Raw genomic sequence first — 21,761 nt, forward strand, 5'->3', positions numbered from 1 at the left:
ATATTCGAACGTATCCTTATATCCTGTCTGCCTCCTTAGAATGCCCAATTTGAAAGATATCTACCGGGGCCACGTGGAGGCATGTATACATACAAAATACAAATTGTTATTTCAGGAGTTGGTGAAATTTAGAGATGTGGCCGTGGTCTTCTCACCAGATGAGTGGGATCATCTGAACCCTGAAGAGAGAAACCTGCATAGAGATGTGATGCTGGATAACTGTAAATACCTTGCGTCTTTGGGTAAGGAAGGTCTTGTTAGTTCATAATTGCCCATGGGAGGATTTTTTTCCTTCTGTGCAAATATCTGCAAAACTCCCTGAAAATGTTCAGTTTGAATTTTATAACTTCATATTCTTCAGTAAAGCATTGTAGCTCTGTTTTAAGAGAAGACATTTTCGTCTTGGGATGATACAAGCTTCCTATTCCCCATTGTCTTCAAAATCATCACACCATTCTCCAAAACTATAGTCTGAGGCTGTCATATGCCTAAGAAACAGCTGGGGAATGGTTTAAAATGTAGATGGTCTTTTATATAAAAACACTGCTTTAGAGGTTCTGGTTAGATTGAGATGTTAACAAGATTCCTCATCACCAAAAATGTGGGTCTAAATTCTGTAATAACCACAGCATGGTCAATATCATTTATTTTTCTTAGGAAACTGGACTTATAAGGCACATGTGATGTCCTCTTTGAAGCAAGGGAAAGAGCCCTGGATGATGGAGAGAGAGGTGACAGGTGTTCCCTGCCCAGGTAAGAAGCAGATGGAAGTCATCACAGCTCACACCTCAGCTCAGAGTAACCTGGACACTCCCCCTCCAACCCCCACCAAGAGGTGATAGGAGAAGAGCTTTCCCCTCGGCTTCTGTCCTTGAGTTTCCAAAGGAATCTTTATCCTACATTTATCACTCTCCCTGTACCCTTTTTGTTATAACTCTAGTCTTAGGACAGTAAGTGGTGTGCTGGTAAAAGTTTGGAATTTAAGTTACTACCCAAATGGATAAAAGGATGAATAGCTGAATTGGTCAGAAAGCTTGTCAGTGATTACAATGAATGAACGGGTTAGCTCGGAAAAGTATTATGGGAGGTTTTTTTTTTTTAAAGAAAATTCTGGAGAGAGACTTTTTCTCTTTAGATTATTAGGTTAGAGAATGACAAATGAGAAAAACAAATTTACCATCTAGTTGGAAAGAGATGACTACCTTCATTAACAGAAGGTAGAAATTGCCAGAATGTAAGATGATCCAGAGATTTCAGAGAAACTTGTTTCTCGAGTTTCAGTGCTGACATCAGGGAAGGCAGCTCATTCATAGGCTCCTGAAAGGGGATAAAAAGCTGGGTTAGATGATGATGAATTTCGGTCTGGAGTACCATCTGATCTGAAGAATAAAATACCAAATGCATTTAAGCTATGGCCATTTTGGAAAGTGGACTGGAATCCACTTATTAAAGATTTTGTAAGACTTGTTCACAAGAATTCCACATAACCCTGCTTATTCTTTAAATACTTAATAACTTGGTCCAAACTCCTCTCCTACCCCCAAACTACTTTTCTCTCCCTTAAACTTCCACTTTTTAATGCACCCCTGAACATTTTTCTATCAAGTTATAGTCGCTTTCACATTTACTGCAAGACGTTTTTCTGACCTCTCCACTGCCGCCTTGTGGCTTTAGAACGCAAATCCGTTTACTTTGTTTTGTGACATATTTGAACAAAACCATGTATCCTGTTTAGGGCTGGCAGTGTGATAGTGGAAGGGCTGGAAATGGGATATAAAAATTGAGTCAATCAATTGTCACTGTTGCTCTAGTCAAGACTCCATGATCATTTTGTATAACCTTCATTTCTAATTCATTATGTCATTCTCTATGTGCTAGACAGCTGGTCTAATATCTTTTCTACACTGTTAAATAGCTAGGTGTGGTGACACATGCCTGTAGTCCCAGCTGCTTGGGAGGCTGAGACAGGAGAATCGCCTGAACCTGGGAGGCAGAGGTTACAGTGAGCCAAAATCGTGTCACTGCACTCCAGCCTGAGCAACAGAGTGAAACTCTGTCTTAAAAAATAAATAAATAAAAAATGCATATACTAATTGTAAAATATGCACCATTTTATATATGGCTGCACTCTTACTTAAACAGCACACTGCAAACATCTAACTTCTTACCTTTCTACTTGGCTGTTTCTAAAATCTTTACTTGTTATGTCTAAATGTCTTTTTAGTGCAATATAGTATTCTTTAATATGCATCCATCACACAGCCAGTTTTATGGAAAAAATTTCCTAAGTCTCTACAGTTCCTTCTGACCCAAATCTCACATGTTCCCTTTAGAATCTATAACAATTTTCTAGGTCACAGGGCATATTATAAATAGTTTGATAAAACATACCCAGATTACTTTCTGGACATCTGTGAATTTTACACTGGACCCACATAACTTCTCTTTCCTGCATCTCACCACTGCTTGCTAACATTTGCATTTTAGTTGGCTCCATTTTGGTAGTTTTGCTTCTTTGTTTTACTTCTCATTTCCCTAACAGTAAGATGAAGCTCACATGATATTCTTGTCATCCACTCACTATTCAGCTTTTTTGAATTGCTTCATGTTCTTTGCTCATTTTCTAATTTTTTTTTTCTTTGTGGAATTGAAGAATTATATGTTATATATAAGGTATTTTTTGGCTTAAAATGTATGATTACTCCTGTCAATCTGTCATTTGCCTGTTGACTCTGGTGCTTCTCTTGATCAGAAATCCTTCATTTTTGATCACATCCGTAATATTTTTGACTTATAGTGTTTGCTTATTGTCTTTTTGTTGTTAAGAAGCCTGCTGCATCCTAGACCACAAAGACATTCCCCTATCAGCATTACGGGTTTAAAATTCCCATTTTAATCTGTCTATATTTGTATATGGCATAATGGACAACCAGCCCCATTTTCTCTGAACAATGAGCCAGTTTTTACAATACCACCCACCAAAGCATCCATCCTGTCCTCACTGACTTATGATGCCATCCTTACACACAAGCCATCAGAAATATATATCTACAGAAATCATCTTCTGAAATTTTTTATTCTATTCGTGTATTTGTCTGTTCTGTATGAGTATATTCTTTTTTATACTAGTAAAAATATTCTTTTTTATACTAGTGTGGTTTTCTAGTTATCCATCATAGTGGGTTCTTTTATTTAAAATTAGTTTCCTATTCTTGGAGTATATTCTTTCACTGGTAATCTTGCTTCAAGTATTTTGAAGTTCTGTGGGTGCATAAACACTTAGAATTATGCTCTGTTAATTCCTTATCCTTATGAAATAAACTTCTTTATCCCTAGAAATACTTATTACTCTAAAATGTATTTTGTCTGATATTAATACAGCTACTCTAGCTTTCTTTTAACTGTTAGCATGGTATATATTTTCCATCCATCTACTTTTTAACCAATTGTGTCTCTAAAGTGAGTTTCTTATAGTTAGCAAACAATTTGGTTTTACTTTCTCATACAAGCTTGATAATCTCCACCTTTTCGTTGAGGTGCTTATACCACTGGGTCTCAATGGGAAGAAGGGAAGACCTTGCCCTCTAAGGGCAACTGGCAATGTCTGGGTGATCTTTTTGGTGGTAATAACTGGGTATGTAGGCATGCTGCTGGTATCTAGGGTGTAATAGCCAGGGATGCCAAGATCCTACATGCACATGACGGCCCCTATAACAAAGAATTCTCTGATACAAAGGCTCAGATTGTGAAACCTTGTGTTTTTATTTTTACATTTACTGTGATTATTGATATGGTTAGGCTTGAGCCTAAATCAAATAGATTTCTATTTGTCATATCTGTTCTTCCCCCTTTTCTCCTTTATTCTGCTTTATTATCCTTACCCTATTTTGGATTGATTCTTTTTTGTTGTTGTTGTTGTTGTTGTTTTTAGGATTCTATTTTACCACCTTTGTTGGATTATTAGCTGTAACTCTATTTTAGTGGTTGTGTTAGGATTTGAGTTTACAGTATCTGTCTTTAACTTATCACAATCTACCTGCAAGTGATAGTATACTCTTTCATGTGGAGTATAAGAATTATACTGTAGTTCTTGTAATTCTTACACTATATATATTATACTATAATTTATCTCCACCTGCCTTTATGGCGTTGCTGTCATACATTTTACTTTCACTTGTTATAAGCCCCATAATACATTATTTGTGTTTAATCAGTCAACCTTTTAAAGAGATTTAATAATAAACCCATACATATTTACCAGTTACAATTTCAGTTACTTTTCATTCCTTGGTGCAGGGCCAAATTCCCATCTGGCATCCCTTTTCTTCTGCCCTGCAGGACTTCCTTTAAAATTACTTGTAGTGCAGCTCTGCTGGTAATGAATTCTTTCAGTCTCTGTATTTCTGAAAAGGTCTTTTGTCTTCATTTTTGAAAGCCATATGCTGGGCATAGAATTCTAGTTAATAGGTTGTTGTTGTTGTTTTTCTTTTAGTACCTTAAAGATTTTGTTCCATTATCTTTTTTGCTTGCAGTGTTTCCAGTGAGAAATCTGATGTCATCTCTGTCTTTGTGCATGTACAAAATGTCTTTTCCCCCCCTCTGGTTGCTTTTACAGTTTTCTCTTTATCGCTGGCTTTGAACAATTTCATTATAATGTGCCTCAGTGTAATTCTCTTCATGTTTCTTATTGCGTGATTTGGGCTTCTTGGATATGTGAGTTTATAGTTTTTACTGTGTTTGAGAATTTTTTGCCCATTATTTCTTCAAATATTTTTCTGGTCCCTGCCGCCCACCCTCTTTCCTCCTCTATTTCAGAGACTCTAGTTGCCCAGATTATTAGGCCACATGATGAAGTTGGTAAATTTTCTACACATTTTTAATAGGACTCACACTTAAGGGATGGTAGTACTTTCTTTTAATCCTGACTTTTCTTTTATATATTCTATTTCTCCAGTTCCTTCCCTCTAAAAGAATTCTCCAACCAGGTTTTTCATGCTGCTATTTCATCTTTGGCTATATAATGTTGCTATAAATGCCAACCATTAAGTTCATTTAAACATATCTTCAGGGTGGGCATGGTGACTCATACCTGTAATATCACCACTTTGGGAGGCCGAGGCAGTTGGACCACTTGAGGTCAGGAGTTTGAGACCAGCCTGGCCAACATAGCGAAACCCGTCTCTACTAAAAGTACAAGAATTAGCCGGACGTGATGGTTTGGCCAGCTATTTGAGAGGCTGAGGGAGGAGAAGCACTTGAGCCTGGGAGATGGGGCTTGAAATGAGCTGAGATCATGCCATTGCAGCCTGGGTGACAGCGTGAGACTCCGTCTCAAAAAAAAAAAAAAAAAAAAAATTAAAAACCATATCTTCAAACCAACTGTTCCCACTTTGTCCCTTTTATTACCACTGATTCTGTCCCACGTTGAAATATTTGTTTTTGAAAATATTACTCATGTACATTTAGAAATATTCCACTATATCTATACATTTTTCTAAGCACTTCAGTAGCATTTCAGACTAGAATGAGGAAGATAACAGAAACCCATGCTGGTTCTCCATCTTATCAGTGGCAGATGTTTTTGTCTGTATTAACATATATTTTGTATGTGTATAGAAATGCTCAATCTATAATTCATATGTGTATAGGAATGCTCAAATTTCTTTCTTCAGTTAACCAGTTTCTAGATGTTTTTATTACAAAAAAATGCTAGAACTCATGACACCATAGTTTTATATAAAGGTAAGTTTGATAGTCTAGGGTTATTAAGATACTGGGAAATAATGGTGTGTTCATGCAATATGAGAACTTGAGTGCGGTGCATGTATATACCAAAAATATAATTGGGACTCTCATTTCTAAGCATCAGTACTAGAATATACTAGAATATATTTCAAATTAACAAATATGTAGATTTAAGATTGTTCTTAATGTTCTTAGCAACAACAAAAATAAGTACAACTCAAATATCCAAATAGAACACTGGCCCAATCAATAATGACCCTGTCGCACAGTAAAACATTAAATATCAAATTGATAAGACAGATGTATATTTACTCACAAGTATCCCAAATTTTGATGTTCAAAGGAAAATATTTAAAGTGTAATCACTTTCACAAATTGCTATACCACACAGAAATATTTTAAAGGGCATTAATGAAAACAAAACTTTAATCCATGCTTAGGATTTCACGTGATTCTTTTTAGGTTCTTTAAGCTTTTCTGCTTTGGTTATTAAAATTTCATTGAGCCATTTTTGCAATCACAAGTATAATTATTTCAAGTTTAAAGAAATAGAAAAAAATTCAACCGCCACTGTTGATCACTTAAATCATTCTTGTACTTGGAGAAGCAATTATCTGCCTCTCCACCTCCACAAACTCCTACTCCTCATCCTACCCCTCTAAAGTCTCCAGTAACTACACTCTTCTTTCCCTCGCTTTCCTGATTAACTTGGTATATGTTGCAGTGTCCAGTTCTGATTTTTTTTTCTCATATTGTTTTCCTAACAGCGTGTCAACCAGCATTGGCAACGTTTCGTGCCCTCAGTGAATCTGGGAATGCCTTCAGACAAAGCTTTCACCATGGAGAATACCGAACACATCGTACTTTTGTCCGGCGTTATGAATGTGATGACTGTGGCATGGCTTTTGGGCATATCTCACAACTTACTAGACATCAGAAAATCCACAAGGTAGGGGAAGCCCACAAATATGGTGAAAATACAAAGGGCTTTAGGCATCGCTCATCATTTACAATACTCCAGAGAATTTGTACGCTATATAAACACTTTGAATGTAACCAATGTGGTGAAACTTTTAACAGACCTTCACAGGTTATTCAACATCAGAGCATGCACCGTGGACTGAAGCCATACAAATGTGATGCATGTCAAAAGGCCTTTAGGTTTCTCTCATCCCTCTCTATACATCAGAGGTTTCATGTTGGCAACAGACTAAACCTGACTCGGCAACAAAAAACTCATTCTCAAAGGAAGCCCTTTTCCTGTAACTTTTGTGGAAAAACCTTTCACTGTTTCTCAGAAAAAACTCGACATCGATCAATTCATACTAGAAAGAAATACTATCCATGTAATTATTGTGAAAAGGAATTCAATCCATACTCCAAATTTATTCTACATCAAAGAACTCACACAGGAGAGAAACCCCACAAGTGTGATGTTTGTGAGAAATCCTTTAAAAGCATCTCAAATCTTAATAAACATCAGAAAACTCACACTGGAGAGAAGCCCTTTTCATGTAATGAATGTAAAAAAACCTTTGCCCAGCGCACGGATCTTGCTCGCCACCAACAAATCCATACCGGAAAGAAATCTTTTATTTGTAGTAGTTGTAAAAAGACCTTTGTCCGTCTGTCAGATCTAACACAACATCAACGAACTCATACCGGAGAGAGACCTTACCAATGTACGACTTGTGAAAAAGCCTTTAAATTTCGGTCAAACTTTGCTAAACATCAGAAAACTCATTCCATAGGGAGGCCCTTTGCATGTAATGAATGTGGAAAGACCTTTCGCCTTAATGGGGATCTTAATCAACATAAAAAAATTCATACTGGAGAGAAACCCTATGAATGTGGTGAATGTGGGAAGCGTTTTAACAATAATTCAAATCTTAATAAACACAAGAAAATCCATACAGGAGAGAAACACTTTGTATGTAATCAATGTGGAAAAGCTTTTAGCTTAAACTCAAAGCTTTCTCGACATCAGAAAACTCACAATAAAAAGGGGAACTCCTTTAAAAGCATCTCAAATCTTAATAAACATCAGAAAACTCATGCTGGAGAGAAGCCCTTTTCATGTAATGCATGTAAGAAAGCCTTTGCCCAGCGCATGGATCTTGCTCGCCACCAACAAATCCATACTGGAAGAAAACCTTTTATTTGTAGTAATTGTAAAAAAACCTTTGTCCGTCTGTCAGATCTAACACAACATCAAGGAACTCATACCGGAGAGAGACCTTACCAATGTACGACTTGTGAAAAAACCTTTAAAAATCAGTCAAACTTTACTAAACATCAGACTCTTTCTGTAGGGAGGTCCTTTACATGTAATGAATGTGGAGAGACCTTTTGCCTTAACTGGAAACTTAATCAACATAAAAAAATTCATACTGGAGAGAAACCCTATGAATGTGGTGAATGTGGGAAGCGTTTTAACAATAATTCAAATCTTAATAAACACAAGAAAATCCATACAGGAGAGAAACACTTTGTATGTAATCAATGTGGAAAAGCTTTTAAACTCAAAGCTTTCTCGACATCAGATAACTCACAATAAAAAGAAACCCTAAAAAAAGAGGAAGATGAAGAAATATATTTAGAGATGACTTACCCTTTGCTAAAAACTTAAGAGATCAATGTAGAAAGATTCTTAGTCGAAGCCTAATTCTTCACGGATTCATGCTGTATGGAATATCTTGGAAATACAAATATGTAAATGTTGATGAAATGGAGATGTGATCAGAAATATACTTTTTTTTATTGCACTGACTAGAGTCTTTGGCCAGGCGTGGTGGCTCACACCTGTAATCTCAGCACTTTGGGAGGCCGAGGCAAGTGGATCATGAGGTCAGGAGTTTGAGACCAGCCTGGCCAACATAGTGAAACCCCATCTCTACTAAACATACCAAAAAAAAAAAAAAAAAAAAAAACAATTAGCAGGGCATGGTGGTGCACACCTGTAATCCCAGCTACTTGGGAGGCTGAGGCAGGAGAATCACTTGAACCCAGGAGGCAGAAGTTGCAGTGAGCTGAGATCATGCCATTGCACACCAGCCTGGGCGACAGGGTGAGACTCCGAATTAAAAAAAAAAAAAAAAAAAATTGTTAAATGTGTTCAACTAAATTTGAAATTGGACAAGGCAGTTCCTGTGGTAAGTAGTGATAAGCTAAGAGGCAGCTAGAAGGCTGCAGTGAACATTCATTTTGCTGTTTGTCCATAATCTACTTTCACTGAATTAAATAGAGGTAGCTATCTAAAGATGCCAACTTTTGTAGGTTAGATGATACAACCCTAATTTAAGCATAAGTAAGGAAAACAAAAGCCATCTCTTCTGAATGAATTAGAAGTTTTGGAGAACTTTGCTTGTAGACAGGGGAAAGCAAAAAGCTGATCATGAATCTGAACTAAAGGGCAAAGAGTTAGGAGGGGGGACATGAGAAATCCAAAGGTCTTGGGTCTGTGGATAAGATGGTTTCTGCTGCCTTGTCTAAATGGCTGGGTGCAGTGGCTCACACTTGTAATCCTAGCACTTGGGGAGGCTGAGGTGGGCGAATCACTTGAGGCCAGGAATTTGAGCCCAGCCTGGCCAACATGATGAAACCCTGTCTGTACTAAAAATACAAAAATTAGCATGGCATGGTGGCGTGCGCCTGTAATACCAGCTACTACGGAGGCTGAGGCATGAGAATCACTTGCAGTGAGCCGAGATCATGCCACTGCACTCCAGCCTGGGTGACAGAGTGAGACTCCGTCTCCAAAAAAAAAAAAAAAAATTCAAAAAATAAATGGATATAACTGAGACACCCAGCTTCCCTGAATAGTTTGCACCGCTCTTATGTTTCTAAAGAATCAAGAAAAAATGGAAAAATTGCAACAATTCTAGGCCTTAGATTCAGAATATGGAGAACCTATTACTGGGAATATTATGTTATTTGAAATTGATTTCTTGTTGTATGTCTTAAAAGCTAAGCTTTCTAGTACATGCAAACACTAGCATGTAATATTGAATACATTTGAGCCCTGTATCAGAAGTCGAATTACACTTTCCCGAATTTGTTCTCATACACACTGGTGGCAACTTGCCTGTGTTTAGCCAAGTGGGATGGGCATAGTTAGGATTGGCCTTAATCCATAGACACTGTTCAGTTTCTTCATGCTCTCATCTTTCTTTGCTTTCTCAGATATGACAAGAGCTGCTGCAGAGCTCAATTGTTGTATAATCCCCAGGTGTGCCTCCTTTTCATCTACCTCATTACTTGTATGTTGAGGTATCAGTGTGTTTGTCTCTAAGGAAAGGTGTATGTATACATAGCTCACTTTTTACAAATAACAGACACATTAGTTTTATAGATCTCAAGTTATATATAAGCCAAAAATGCAACTGAAATAATTTAGCTGAGTACAAAGAAAATATTGTTATGAGTATTATAAAAATGGGAATGGCTATTGGGATAAAGACAAATTATGCACAGGACCTGTCATCCCTAGTTTTGGTGCTTAAAACCTTCGGTGAAAACAAAACAAAACAAAACAAAAAACCTTGGATTAAAGTTAAACAGGAACCATTTCATATGTTTCAAATATATAAAGACTTTCCAACACGGCTCCTATCTGGGTCAAACTGCTAACTAAAGTCTATAGTGAGAAGAGAAAAGATTTCTAGGACACACCGGAACAACTTGTTCTGAAAAGCCTGGTATCCCAAATTTGCCATCACCAAACTCAAAAATTTAATTTTCTATTGACGTCTAACACTTTCTTCTTTGTATCTCTGCCGTATTTCTTAGGAACTATCACTAATTCCTACCGTAATGTCTCCAGTTGTGTAAAAAAGATAAAAGAATAGCCATTATGTAAACGTTAGGTTAAAAGAATAGCCATCAAGTAGACTTTAGGCCATTCATAACATTCTCATTGGAAAGTTTCAGCAGAAAGTTTTATATTTTCATTGGGGTTTTAATATTAAAATCACATGACAGTTCTATTGTTTAAGCAAAAATAACAGATTGGAGAGAGAAGTTAAATACTTCAATTTAGGCTTAAAATGTCATCTGCACACTAATGTAAATGATGCACCTTTTGCATTTAATAATTAATTCCTTATATTTTTTTTCATTCTCACATATTTGAGGAGATACAAATCTAAAAGAGCGTTTGTGGATTGAGTATCTCTCCCTAAACATATGTTGAAGTTTTAATGCCAGTGCTCATGAATGTGACCCTATTTAAAAATAGGATCATTTTGAAGATGTAATCAAGATCAAATGCCAGATTAGGGTGGTCCTAAGTTCAATCACTGTCTTCATAAGAGGGGACACAAGATAATGGCTGTTGAATGAATGCTTTAACTCTTTTAAAGATTAAATTCTCTCTTAACTTCCATAGAATGCAAAATTGGAGTCAGCACAGAATATGATCCATGTACCTCATATAAACAATGTTAGGTATCTGCATCAAATCACTGGCTATCTCTTATCCCCCACCTTTTGACCTAAAACATATCTAGTCTGGATAACTTTTAAATTATCATGGGCTACAAGAGTATTCCCTCCATTGTCAGGGAACCAATACAAGGATTCTGCCACTAAGTCTGTGGCATTCTGGGACTAAAACTATAGGATTGGTGTGTGTTTCCACTGGCAGAAGCAAACCCTCTGGGAGTTGGATTCAGGCCCAGACTCATCTATCTCCCGACCTTCATAAGTCTCCACTCTGTTTATGGGCCACTGTAGTGTTTGGGAATGGCAAGAATTCATATAATCAAGGCCAATATCCAAATCCCCATAGAAGTCTGGGTATGTCCTCCCTCATGCATGGCCATGGTGGTAAGTGACCACAGATACCCCTGGGAAGGCCTGGAGGAAGAGCTGCACAATGCTTCTATGGCTACACTGCAGGAACCTTCTTAAAAGGTCTTCCTGTAGCCACTTTGGGTCTAGGAATTGGCTTAAGTCTCAAAGTTGAGTAAGGTGCTATGAATTCCCCATATAATCCCTTAAGTCATATTTCTGCCCAGGAGACTCAAATTGTTCACCTATATGTCAAGCTGCTCCTTCAAAGGAGGCCCATGTGATTTCATTATAGGGTCTCCATGATGCACTAGCTGTACTGCCAGGCCAAAACCTGATTACCACTCTTTCCTAAGGCATGTTACAACAGTGTCTGCTTTGTCTCCAAAGGTGAGGTGCTGCTGCATGGCCTCTTCCACTCCCCAGAATCTCATCTTCATTTTGAGGATCTCTTTCCTGGGGCCATTTCTGGTACCAGTTACAGAATCAGTCCCATTAAGAAATAGCTCACTTGAAAGGAGTGAAAGAAAATTGAAGAGACTCTCTACAAAAGTGTGGGAAGAGCTGCGGGAAACCAACAAGGGATTTACCATCCCTAGCCCTGAAGGGAAAGCAGGAGTGTGGTGCCTTTGAAATGTGTCACTTTTGGCTTAGCTGATTCTATGTTCCCTAGAACTCCCTTCCCTGTATGTTTCCAGTGAGGGTCACAGAGGACATTTTGGTGTGAGATCTGGAGGGTGGTGGCAGAGGAGAAATCATTTTGTTTTTAGGCTTAGAAAGGCTTCTGCCCCCAACACGTTTCTTACCTGCTGGTTCTTGGTGGCGTGGCTCAGTAGACAAGCCTGTGGCTGCTCTCTTTTCCCCAAGGCTCTCCTCCAGGTCTTCCAGCTCCTGGGCTACGTGTGTGCTTAGCAACACCACAAATGGCACCAACCTCTGTAGGACACCCACATCGTTTAGGTAGAAGACAGTAAAAACTGCCACAGCTTTGTCTGGGGCTTCCAGCTTGTCTTTGTTCTCTCTCTTAGTGTTCACTTTCCCTACTTGCTTGGCCTGCAGAATTAAAGTGCCAGCATCAGCCATGAAGACAGTCACATAACAGGCTTCCCATAATAGCCTGGAGTCAAATCTTGATAACAATTTTGTCATCTATAGAACATACATATGGCTCTGCTGCTCTGATTGAACTCTAAGTGATGCAGGAAGGAAATGACTTTTGGGATCTGGGAATAGCTCTAGCTGCAGAAGAAGAGAGCCACAAATAAGGTCTCAATCAGACACTTGATGGTAAGAGACCTCAGTTGATGCAGTTCATAGAGGTCTACCCCAAGCATGAGGAGTGGTTCTGGAGGGACAGAGTATCCAGAAGCATCAGGTTTTTGAAGAATAACACTTGGTCTAGACATGATGGAACAATGTGTTTCAGGATATGCAAATAAAGTTAGCTGGGGATTTCTAACCAGTCATACTGATCTTCAAATATACAAAAAGTCCATAGGCAAACTGTGAACATATAATTCAGAGACTGATATGTCTATATTAAAGAATAAGTTCTCATTTTAAATTAGATTCCAGGTGAACAAGGAGAGAAGACGGAAGAAGAGATTACCAACTAATTTCATTATTGACTGACAGTAAGAAACTAATATACTATCTTCCCCTTATTCCCTGCAAATAACAGGGATATTAAGGCACTATATAAAGATATCAGTATATTAGTAACTGACAGAACAAAAATACAAATGCTCCGCAACACTGTAGTGAAAGACAAATGGGAAGATAAAATAATCTGGCAAAACAAACTAAATGTGTCATAATCAGTGATACCGATTTATAACTCTCCCATTCTCTCATATAATCTTATCCCCCATTTCATTGAAAAATAGAAACAATTCTAAAATAAATTCACAACTTTTACCACATCAACCCATATGTGTGAGCCGGCATGGCATGACCATTGCCTATTCTCTTAAAAAGGCTACTCTTTCCCCTTACAAACAGATTCCAACCTATCTCACCTATGCAGAACATTACTCCAACATCTCCCCCTCTCTATGGAAGATTTCCCATAAGTGTATAAACATGCATTTATCTCTAGCTATAGAAAGAAGCCTCCTTTGACTATACTTTACTCTCGAGCTACAATGCTATTTCTCTTGCCTTTAGTATGACTCCTTGAAAAGGCTGTTTGTACTAACTCTTTTCAGTGCATCTCCTCTCACCTTTCTTGAAACCACTCCATGCTTAGTGGTGGTTGCCTGTGGTAGCTAGCCTATGACATGGCTCCAGAGGTCTCTACCTCCTGGCACTCATGCTCCCGTGTGATCCCCTTCGGCACTGTATCAAGGTTGGTCTGTGTGACTAATTAAATACAGTGAAAGTGATAGTTTTCCAAAGCTAGGTTATAAGGGAAACTGGCTTTGGATCACTCACTCTGAGGAATGAATGCCGGCTGCCACGTTGTGAGAAACTCAAGAAACCCTACGGAGAGGTCGATGTGATGAAGAACTGAGGTCTCCTGCTAACAACTGTGGGAGACAGCCATGGTGGAAGTGGATCCTTCAGCCCCGTCAAGTCTTTACACAACTGCATCCCTGGTCAACTTCTTGACAGCAACCTCAAAGGCCTTGAGCCTCAACCACCTAGCCAAGTTACTCTACAATTCCTAAACCACAAAAACAATGAGATAGTAAATGTTTATTGTTTTAAGTTGCTAATTTTGCGGATAATTTGTTACACAACAATAAATAATACATTAACCTGTTACGGGTTGAATTGTCTTCCCAAAATGTGTGTTGAAGTCCTACCCCTGAGTACCTTATTTGGAAATAGGATTGTTGCAGATGTAATTATTGAAGATGCAGTCATACTGGAGTAGGACAGGCTCTTAATCCCATGACTAGTATCCTTATAAAAAGGGGAAATTTGGACACAAATAGGCACACTTAGAACACCATGTGAAGTTATGCTGCCACAAGCTACAGAATTATCAGAAGCCAGGGGAGAGGCCTGGAACAGATCCTTCAGAAGAGAGTATAGCCCTGCCAACACCACCCCAACCTGACTTCTGGCCTCCAGAACTATGAGATAGATCTGTTGTTCTAGAACATCCAGTCTGAGGTACTGTGTTAGGGCAGCCCTAGGAGATGAATACACTCTGTATCATGTCTTTGTTCTTTGGCTACTTTTAAGATATTCTTTATTAAACTAGTTTTGATTTATGTCTTGAAATTTGGTGTCTGGTTGTGCTCTTCATTTTTATCCTGCTTGGGGTTCATTAAACTTCTTGGACTTCTGAATTTACATTTTTCATAAGATTTGAAAAGATTGTTCCAACATTAAGGGATAAATTTACATAAATTTGGCACAAAAATTAGGTATTTTTGTTTTTCTTTACTCCATTAGTGTCAAAGTGAAAGGTAACATAATTCCTTTCACAATAGCAACCAAATCTTTGAAGTGACTATGAATACATTTTACAAGAGCAAGATCAGTATATGCACACACATACATTTAAACATATGTATGTACTTATATAAACATATGTATATGTGTGTACACATACATTTATCTGTACTGAAGGACATAAAAACTGAATAAACTGATAAGTCATGTTCATATTGGGTTCTCTGAAGGGCCCCAAATAAATAGCACAATTTCCACCCCCATCTAAACAATAAAAAATTAAGTAGTAGACAGGGGACAGGATGAAACTTTTATTACTGAACAAATTGAGTTGGAGGATGCAACTTATTGTGACCATTCAGCTAATGGGCCAATTAGCTGAATGACAGAATTAGACCAATTTACCAATCACAGGCAATACCTGTGACAAGAAATTGTGCTTGCAGAACAGCCCACAATGAACAGTGAGTTCAGCTGAGCAAACCCAGTTACCCATCACTGTCTTACCAATTAGATAAGCCCACTTCATCTTCCCTGGGGCAGAATGCATAATGTGGCAGAGAGGCTAGGAATGGGTATAGGGAAAACCCCACTCATGGAAATCAGGACTTAAAAGGTAAACATTTTCCAATAACCCCATAAAAGTGGCAATCCTACCTCATCACATATATCCATACAATGTAATCCTAATCAGCATCCCAGAGGCCTTTTGTTCTCAGAATTTGATCAGTGACTTCTAAAGAATACCTCTAATGAACATGTTGATTAGGAAATCCAAGAGATTTTTGAAAACATACTAATTGACATAATCAAACCACTGGTAGATGGGGTTGAGTGGATATCAGAGAATACTAAAACCAGAGAAACAAACACTTTTTGGATTCAACCATCACCCAAATTCTCTTTGTTGTTCAAGAATACTTATTTTTCCATGTTTTTCCTACTGCAATTGCTGTTTTCTTGACTTGGCTGAAAGCTTCAGGATAACGAACTAGTTATCCTGTGCCTATATTCCATTAGAAAGGTCTTAGGAAGGGCTTTCATTGGCTCAGCTTTACCAAAGGCTCACCTGGGGTATAATTACCATGGGTGCATAGAGTACCATGGTTAGTGCTCCTGAGTTGTCACCTTTGCAGATAAAGGTATATAGTCTGCTACTAGAAGACTATGGAGTTAGCAGACAACAAAAAGTCTGCCAAATCTGAAAATACACCATAAATTGAGAAACTGCAAGTTACTCAACTATCAAAAAATGGTATTGATTTGAAATGAAGGTCAGATCCTCACACCTCATAACATACACTAACAAGTAACACTGTGGGGAGGAACCAAGTAATAATTTAACTTAAATAATGTTTGTTTCATTATTTTAAAAGGGAGGCACATTTGGCATAACCTTTGAATTGCTGTTGAATATTTTCATAGTTCACAATGAATAATACATTTATTAAACAAAGTATTTCTTTCCTACATGATTTCTCTGATGTTATGGTGAGGATGGACTTATGGCAGAAAATTTTTCCATACTAAGATTTTACTCCTCTATACATACTCACAGTTTCGCATTGTGTAAGTTATTTGATTTGTTGCTTTGTTGGAATTTATTACTTTGCTGGAACTTATTCCTTGTGGGATTTCTGATGTAAAAGGAAGTTTGATTTGTGGCGAAATGTTTTCTCACATTTGTTACATTCATAAGGTTTCTCTCCTGTGTGTATTTTCTGATGTTCAGTGAGAGTCCACAGGCGGCGGTAGGTTTTCCCACATTGATTACATTCATATGGTTTCTCTCCTGTGTGAATTCTTCTATGGACTCTGAAGGCTGACTTATGGCAGAAGGATTTCCCACATTCATTACATTCATATGGTTTCTCCCCAGTGTGAGTTCGCTGATGTTCAACAAAGGAGAACTTCTGACAGAAGGTTTTCCCACATTCATTACACTCATAGGGTCTCTCTCCTGTGTGTGTTCTCTGATGGTGAGTGAGGGCTGACTTCCTGCAGTAGGTTCTCCCACATTCATTGCATTCATATGGTCTCTCCCATATAGTTCTCTGATGTACAATGAGGTGTGAGTTTTTGCTGATGGCATGCCCATGTTCACTACACTCATAAAGATTCTCCTTTGTGTTCATTCTCTTACACTGACTGCAGTTTGACTTCATGATGGATATTCTACCACATTTATTAAACACACCATGTTTGTCTCCTGTGTGTGTTCTCTGATGTATAGTGAGTGTTGACTTATGGCAGAAAAATTTCCCACATTCATTACATTCATAAGACTTCTTTCCTCTATGAGTTATCTGATGTGCAATGAGGGCTGATTTTGTACATAAAAATTTTCCACATTGACTGCATTCATAGGGCTTCTCTCCTGTATGACTTCTTCGATGCACATTGAGGGCTGATTGACAAAAAAAGGTTTTCTCACATTCACTACATTCATAGGGTTTTTCCCCTGTGTGAATTCTCTGATGTGCAGTAAGGGCCGACTGACAGAAGAAGGTTTTCCCACATTCCTTACATTCATTTGGCTTCTCTCCTCTGTGAGTTCTTTGATGTACAACAAGATACGATTTCTTACTGAAGGCGTTTCCACATTCCTTGCATTCATAAGGCTTCTCCCCTGTGTGTGACCTGAAATGTTCAGCCAGGGCTGACTTCCGAAAAAAGGTCTTTCCACATTCATTACACTCATAGGATTTCTCCCCTCCATGAATTTTCTGGTGTACAATGAGGGCAGATTTATCAATGAAGGTTTTCCCGCATTCACTGCATTCATAGGGTCTCTCTCCAGTATGAATTCTTTGGTGTCGAGTGAGGCTTGTCTTCACACGAAAAGTCTTCCTACAATCATTACAAACATACGGTTTCTCCCCTGTATGAATTCTCTGATGTACAATGAGGGTAGATCTCTTAGAAAAGGTTTTCCTACATTCACTACATTCATTTGGTTTCCTTTCAGTCTGTCTCCCTTTCTGTGTAACGAGAATTGCCCTCTTGAAGAAGGTTTTCCCACATTTATTATAGTCAAAAGGTTGTTTCAAAATCTGTATGTTCTGGTGAAGAATAAGACTTTCATTTTGATTGCTGGCTTTCCTCATTGGATTGTATCTGTAACTTTTCATTCCCGAATGACTTTTTTCTTGCTTAGTATGAAGCAGTGGCTTCCCAAATCCACTGTATTCATCAGGAATCTTTCTGTTTTCTTTGCTTTTCTTTGCAACAATTACTTCTGAATTAGTTTTCAAACTGTTTCCTCCTGGATTACATTTATAGGGTATTTTTCTTGAGGGAACACTATTCATGCCCAGATTAAGTGTTTTCCCAAATACATTCTCTCTTTCTGTAATCAGTGTTTTGTTGCCGAAGAATACAGTTTGTGTCAAATGTTTATCCTGGATTTCCTTGTTCTTCTCTAAGGCATCATTAACTTCTAGAAAAAGGAACACAATTAACAGTAATTGGTGAGTCTTTATATATTTGCTATGAAATGAGAATTCCTTAGAAATGCACTGTTTTGGGGGTTAGACTTCAGGCCCAGCCTTCCAAGATTAAACAAATTTCAAGTGCAAATATCTCTTACTTGGTTGATTTGAAGAAAAACAAAAACAAAAAATACTAAATACTAAAAAGCAAATCCATCCGTACCAGCCACTATTTAACAGGGGAAAAGGAAGAGGAAACTAGCAAAGAATATAAGTACCTTTGACACTTTACAAATACCACTAAACATTGAGTGGAAAAAGTAAGCAGTCACAAGGAATAGTACACAAAGTATGCTGGAAGTGTGGCTGATGGAGTGTTGAATAAAACAGACAAGAGTCAAGTAACCACTTACAGAAAGAGAGTCATACAGTGAGACCAGGTAAAACAGATGTCAGAAAGATGGGTCAGTTATTATCAAAACACACAAGAAGGAAGGGGTGAATGTGAAATTTTTGCAGTGACATGGAACTCTTGAATTTGTACAATGCAAAGGGAAGTAAGATTGCAGGCTGAGCAGAGCTGGGACTAGAGGAAGGCAAGCAGGATACCCAGGGCACCTGCACAATCCTGAGAGTTGAGTGTCTTCCTAAATTTTGCATGCCAGGCACCTTGTTTGCCTCACCCTACTCTGGATCCTGGTGAAGCTTAGAATGGAAAGGGAAACCATGTTACTTCTGTTAAGTGATGTAGAGAAAAATGGAAGACAATTAAAAAGATTATGACAGATCTCTGAATGTCTGAAATATAAACCATGCCTATGACAATGGTGGGCGGGGCAAGGGAGGCAACAGAGAATGCTACAGAAATAAAGTTTAAGGTGTGATAAAAGAGGAACTTGAATTCTGGGGATAGGTAACTTAGTGGCAAAAATCTTTATAAATTTCAGTTATTTATTTGGGGAGAATGTTTCAGATGTCCATAGCATGACAGTTAATAACCTCAATCACTTCTAAAGGTCTGGGGCCAACAAAAAGAAATTCATGAAAAACATTACCATGCCAACTATTACCACTGACCAACACGGAACTCATTTCCATTGGTTCCACCTGCTCAGTTATCATTTACTTACCTGGGTAGTTCTGATTTGAGAATTCCTCCACTATCCATGGTTCTTCTCCTTGTTCCAATTTGAAAATCACATCCGGTTTGCTAACATGATACCCTGTTAATGGGAAATTACAGAACTTGGACCAAGATCTTTGGACATCAGGGACTCTGAAGAATGCAGAAAGTACAGCTTCAGAAGCTGTGCAATGAAGATTCCCAACAATAGCTCAGTAAAGCTAGAACATTTTGGTGAAGGGTAAGGGAAGGGCAGTGAATACATACACAAACTTTACTGTCTAAAAGGGTTTAATCATCTTGCTCCCCTGATGCTCAAAGCTAAATAATTAAATTCTAGACATCAACATGTTTTTGTAACACAGAAAAAATGTATGCTCTTGGGAGTTGTACAAGGAAACCGTCCTTACCCACGGAGACCAAGTTGCTGTAGTTCTCCAGCATCACATCCCTGTACAGGAGCCTCTGAGCAGGGTCCAGTTGCTGCCATTCCTCCTGGGTGAAGTTCACAGTCAGGTCCTGGAATGAAACTGATCTCTGAAAGAAAATGTTTAATCTGGGGTGACCAAAACTGAGTGATATCAAATGTATGGTAACATAAACTATAAGCAGACAACTGCCATGGCTAATGGAAAACTATAGAGAGATACAATTGTGGGAGGGCAGAAAATTAAAAATATGTCACTGTGTTCATTTTTAAAATGAATTTTAAAAATGTACTGAGCTTATACCATGTCCTGGAGCTATTCCAATTGCTTGGATTACTAATCACATAAAATACTAATCTTGCTCTCAAGGAGCATACATTCTGACAGGGTGACAAAAATAGAAATGTACATCTTTAAAGAGCAATGCTGGACATACACACAAGATGAAGGGTGATCACAAAAGAAGAAAGTTTGCTCCATTTTTGTTACCCCTTCTTTGAGGGCATAATAATTTTAGTCCTGAAATATAAACAGTATGCTGTATTATAGGACTGTAGCCGTTAAGAAAATACACAGACACCAAACACACATGGGGAGTTCGAGAACTACAATCTCTCCACAGGAAAGGCTAGTGAGGAGTGGGACAGAGGCCAGAGAATAGAGGAACTCTTTTTTCTAATTAGTAGTCTTGAAATTCAGATAGTACAACACATCAGCAAAACATTCTTGCATATAAGCTAACGTACATTTACTTAGGAATTGTAGTATATTTCCAAGTTAGTTCCAGCTATACATTAATATCAATAAAGCTTCATTATTTTTTCATTCTTTTGGCTGAAATACTAACAAGAATAGAAGTACAGTGAATTGCTGGGGTGTTCCCTATCCTCCACTTTGGAGACCACTGTTGTAAATAATGGAAATCCATAAAGAGGTATTTGTAAGCAAGGACTGGAGATTTGTGACCAAATGTGTGTTTTGAAACAATGCTCTAGAGCACAGGGGTTGGCAAACTACAGTCCGTGGGCAAAATCTAGGCCACTGGAAGCCAAATGTGGTCATGCTCATTTGTTACACACAGTCTGTGATGGCTTTCATGTCACAACAGCTGTGCTGAGGAAATCTGACAGAGACCACAGGGCCAGCAAAGCCAAAAATTTTGACCTTGTACTCTAAAGAAAACATTTGCTGTCCCCTACTCTAGAAAAATGGAAACTGGCTTAAAGGTCAAATTAGAGGGGAAGAAAACTAAGACACCACTACAGGACATGAGCACAGATAGTTCCTGGGAAATGGGAAGGAGAAAATCAGTCCTACACAACGGGAGGCAAGGAGAGTTGACCACTACTTGATGTGCAGATGTAATGTGTAGATTATTTCACATGATCAGCTGGGCTGATGCTAGTAGTATATGTGGAGATTAGGAAAACAAAACAGAAAAGAGAATTGAGCACAGGAAACGAAGGCACTGATGTTCACCATGCTGTGCTTGAAGTATCTATTGAGTAAAGAAGTAGAGATGTCTAGCTGGTAGTTGGATACATCGTTCTGGAGCTCAAAGGAGAGATACCATAGTGATCAGAAGCAATATTTGAAAGCATAAATAATGAGGAAGGTCTCCACGAACTGATATGAAGTGAAAAAAGTAAAGTATTAAAGAATATCTATAATATTCTACCTTTTATGTAAGAAAGGAGATGTAAGAAAACACACATGGCCAGGTGTGGTGGCTCACACCTATAATCCCAGCACTCTTGAGAGGTTGAGGTAGGCAGATCACTGGAGCTCAGAAGTTCAAGATCAGTCTGGGCAACATGGCAAAACCCCATCTCTACAAAA

General features: G+C 38.2%; 1 protein-coding gene across 22 annotated transcripts in view; it reads right to left on the reverse strand.

The window, feature by feature from the left end:
* ZNF334 (zinc finger protein 334) overlaps window positions 1-21,761 on the reverse strand; it is a 51,297-nt gene that overhangs the window by 21,748 nt on the left and 7,788 nt on the right. For 4 of the 22 annotated variants that reach the window (XM_077951896.1, XM_028828471.2, XM_028828470.2 and 1 more), the window contains exons 3-6: window positions 21,601-21,753; window positions 19,905-20,031; window positions 19,502-19,594; window positions 14,218-18,379 (exon numbers count right to left, since the gene is read on the reverse strand). In XM_077951896.1, coding sequence (XP_077808022.1) covers window positions 16,560-18,379; window positions 19,502-19,594; window positions 19,905-19,938 — 1,947 coding nt within the window. In that variant the 5' untranslated portion in view covers window positions 19,939-20,031; window positions 21,601-21,753 and the 3' untranslated portion in view covers window positions 14,218-16,559. The other 18 variants (XR_013400014.1, XR_013400013.1, XR_013400010.1 and 15 more) reach the window with 9 other exon arrangements.

This window comes from Macaca mulatta, chromosome 10 (genome assembly GCF_049350105.2).
Source record: "Macaca mulatta isolate MMU2019108-1 chromosome 10, T2T-MMU8v2.0, whole genome shotgun sequence".
Classification (NCBI taxonomy): Eukaryota; Metazoa; Chordata; class Mammalia; order Primates; family Cercopithecidae; genus Macaca; species Macaca mulatta.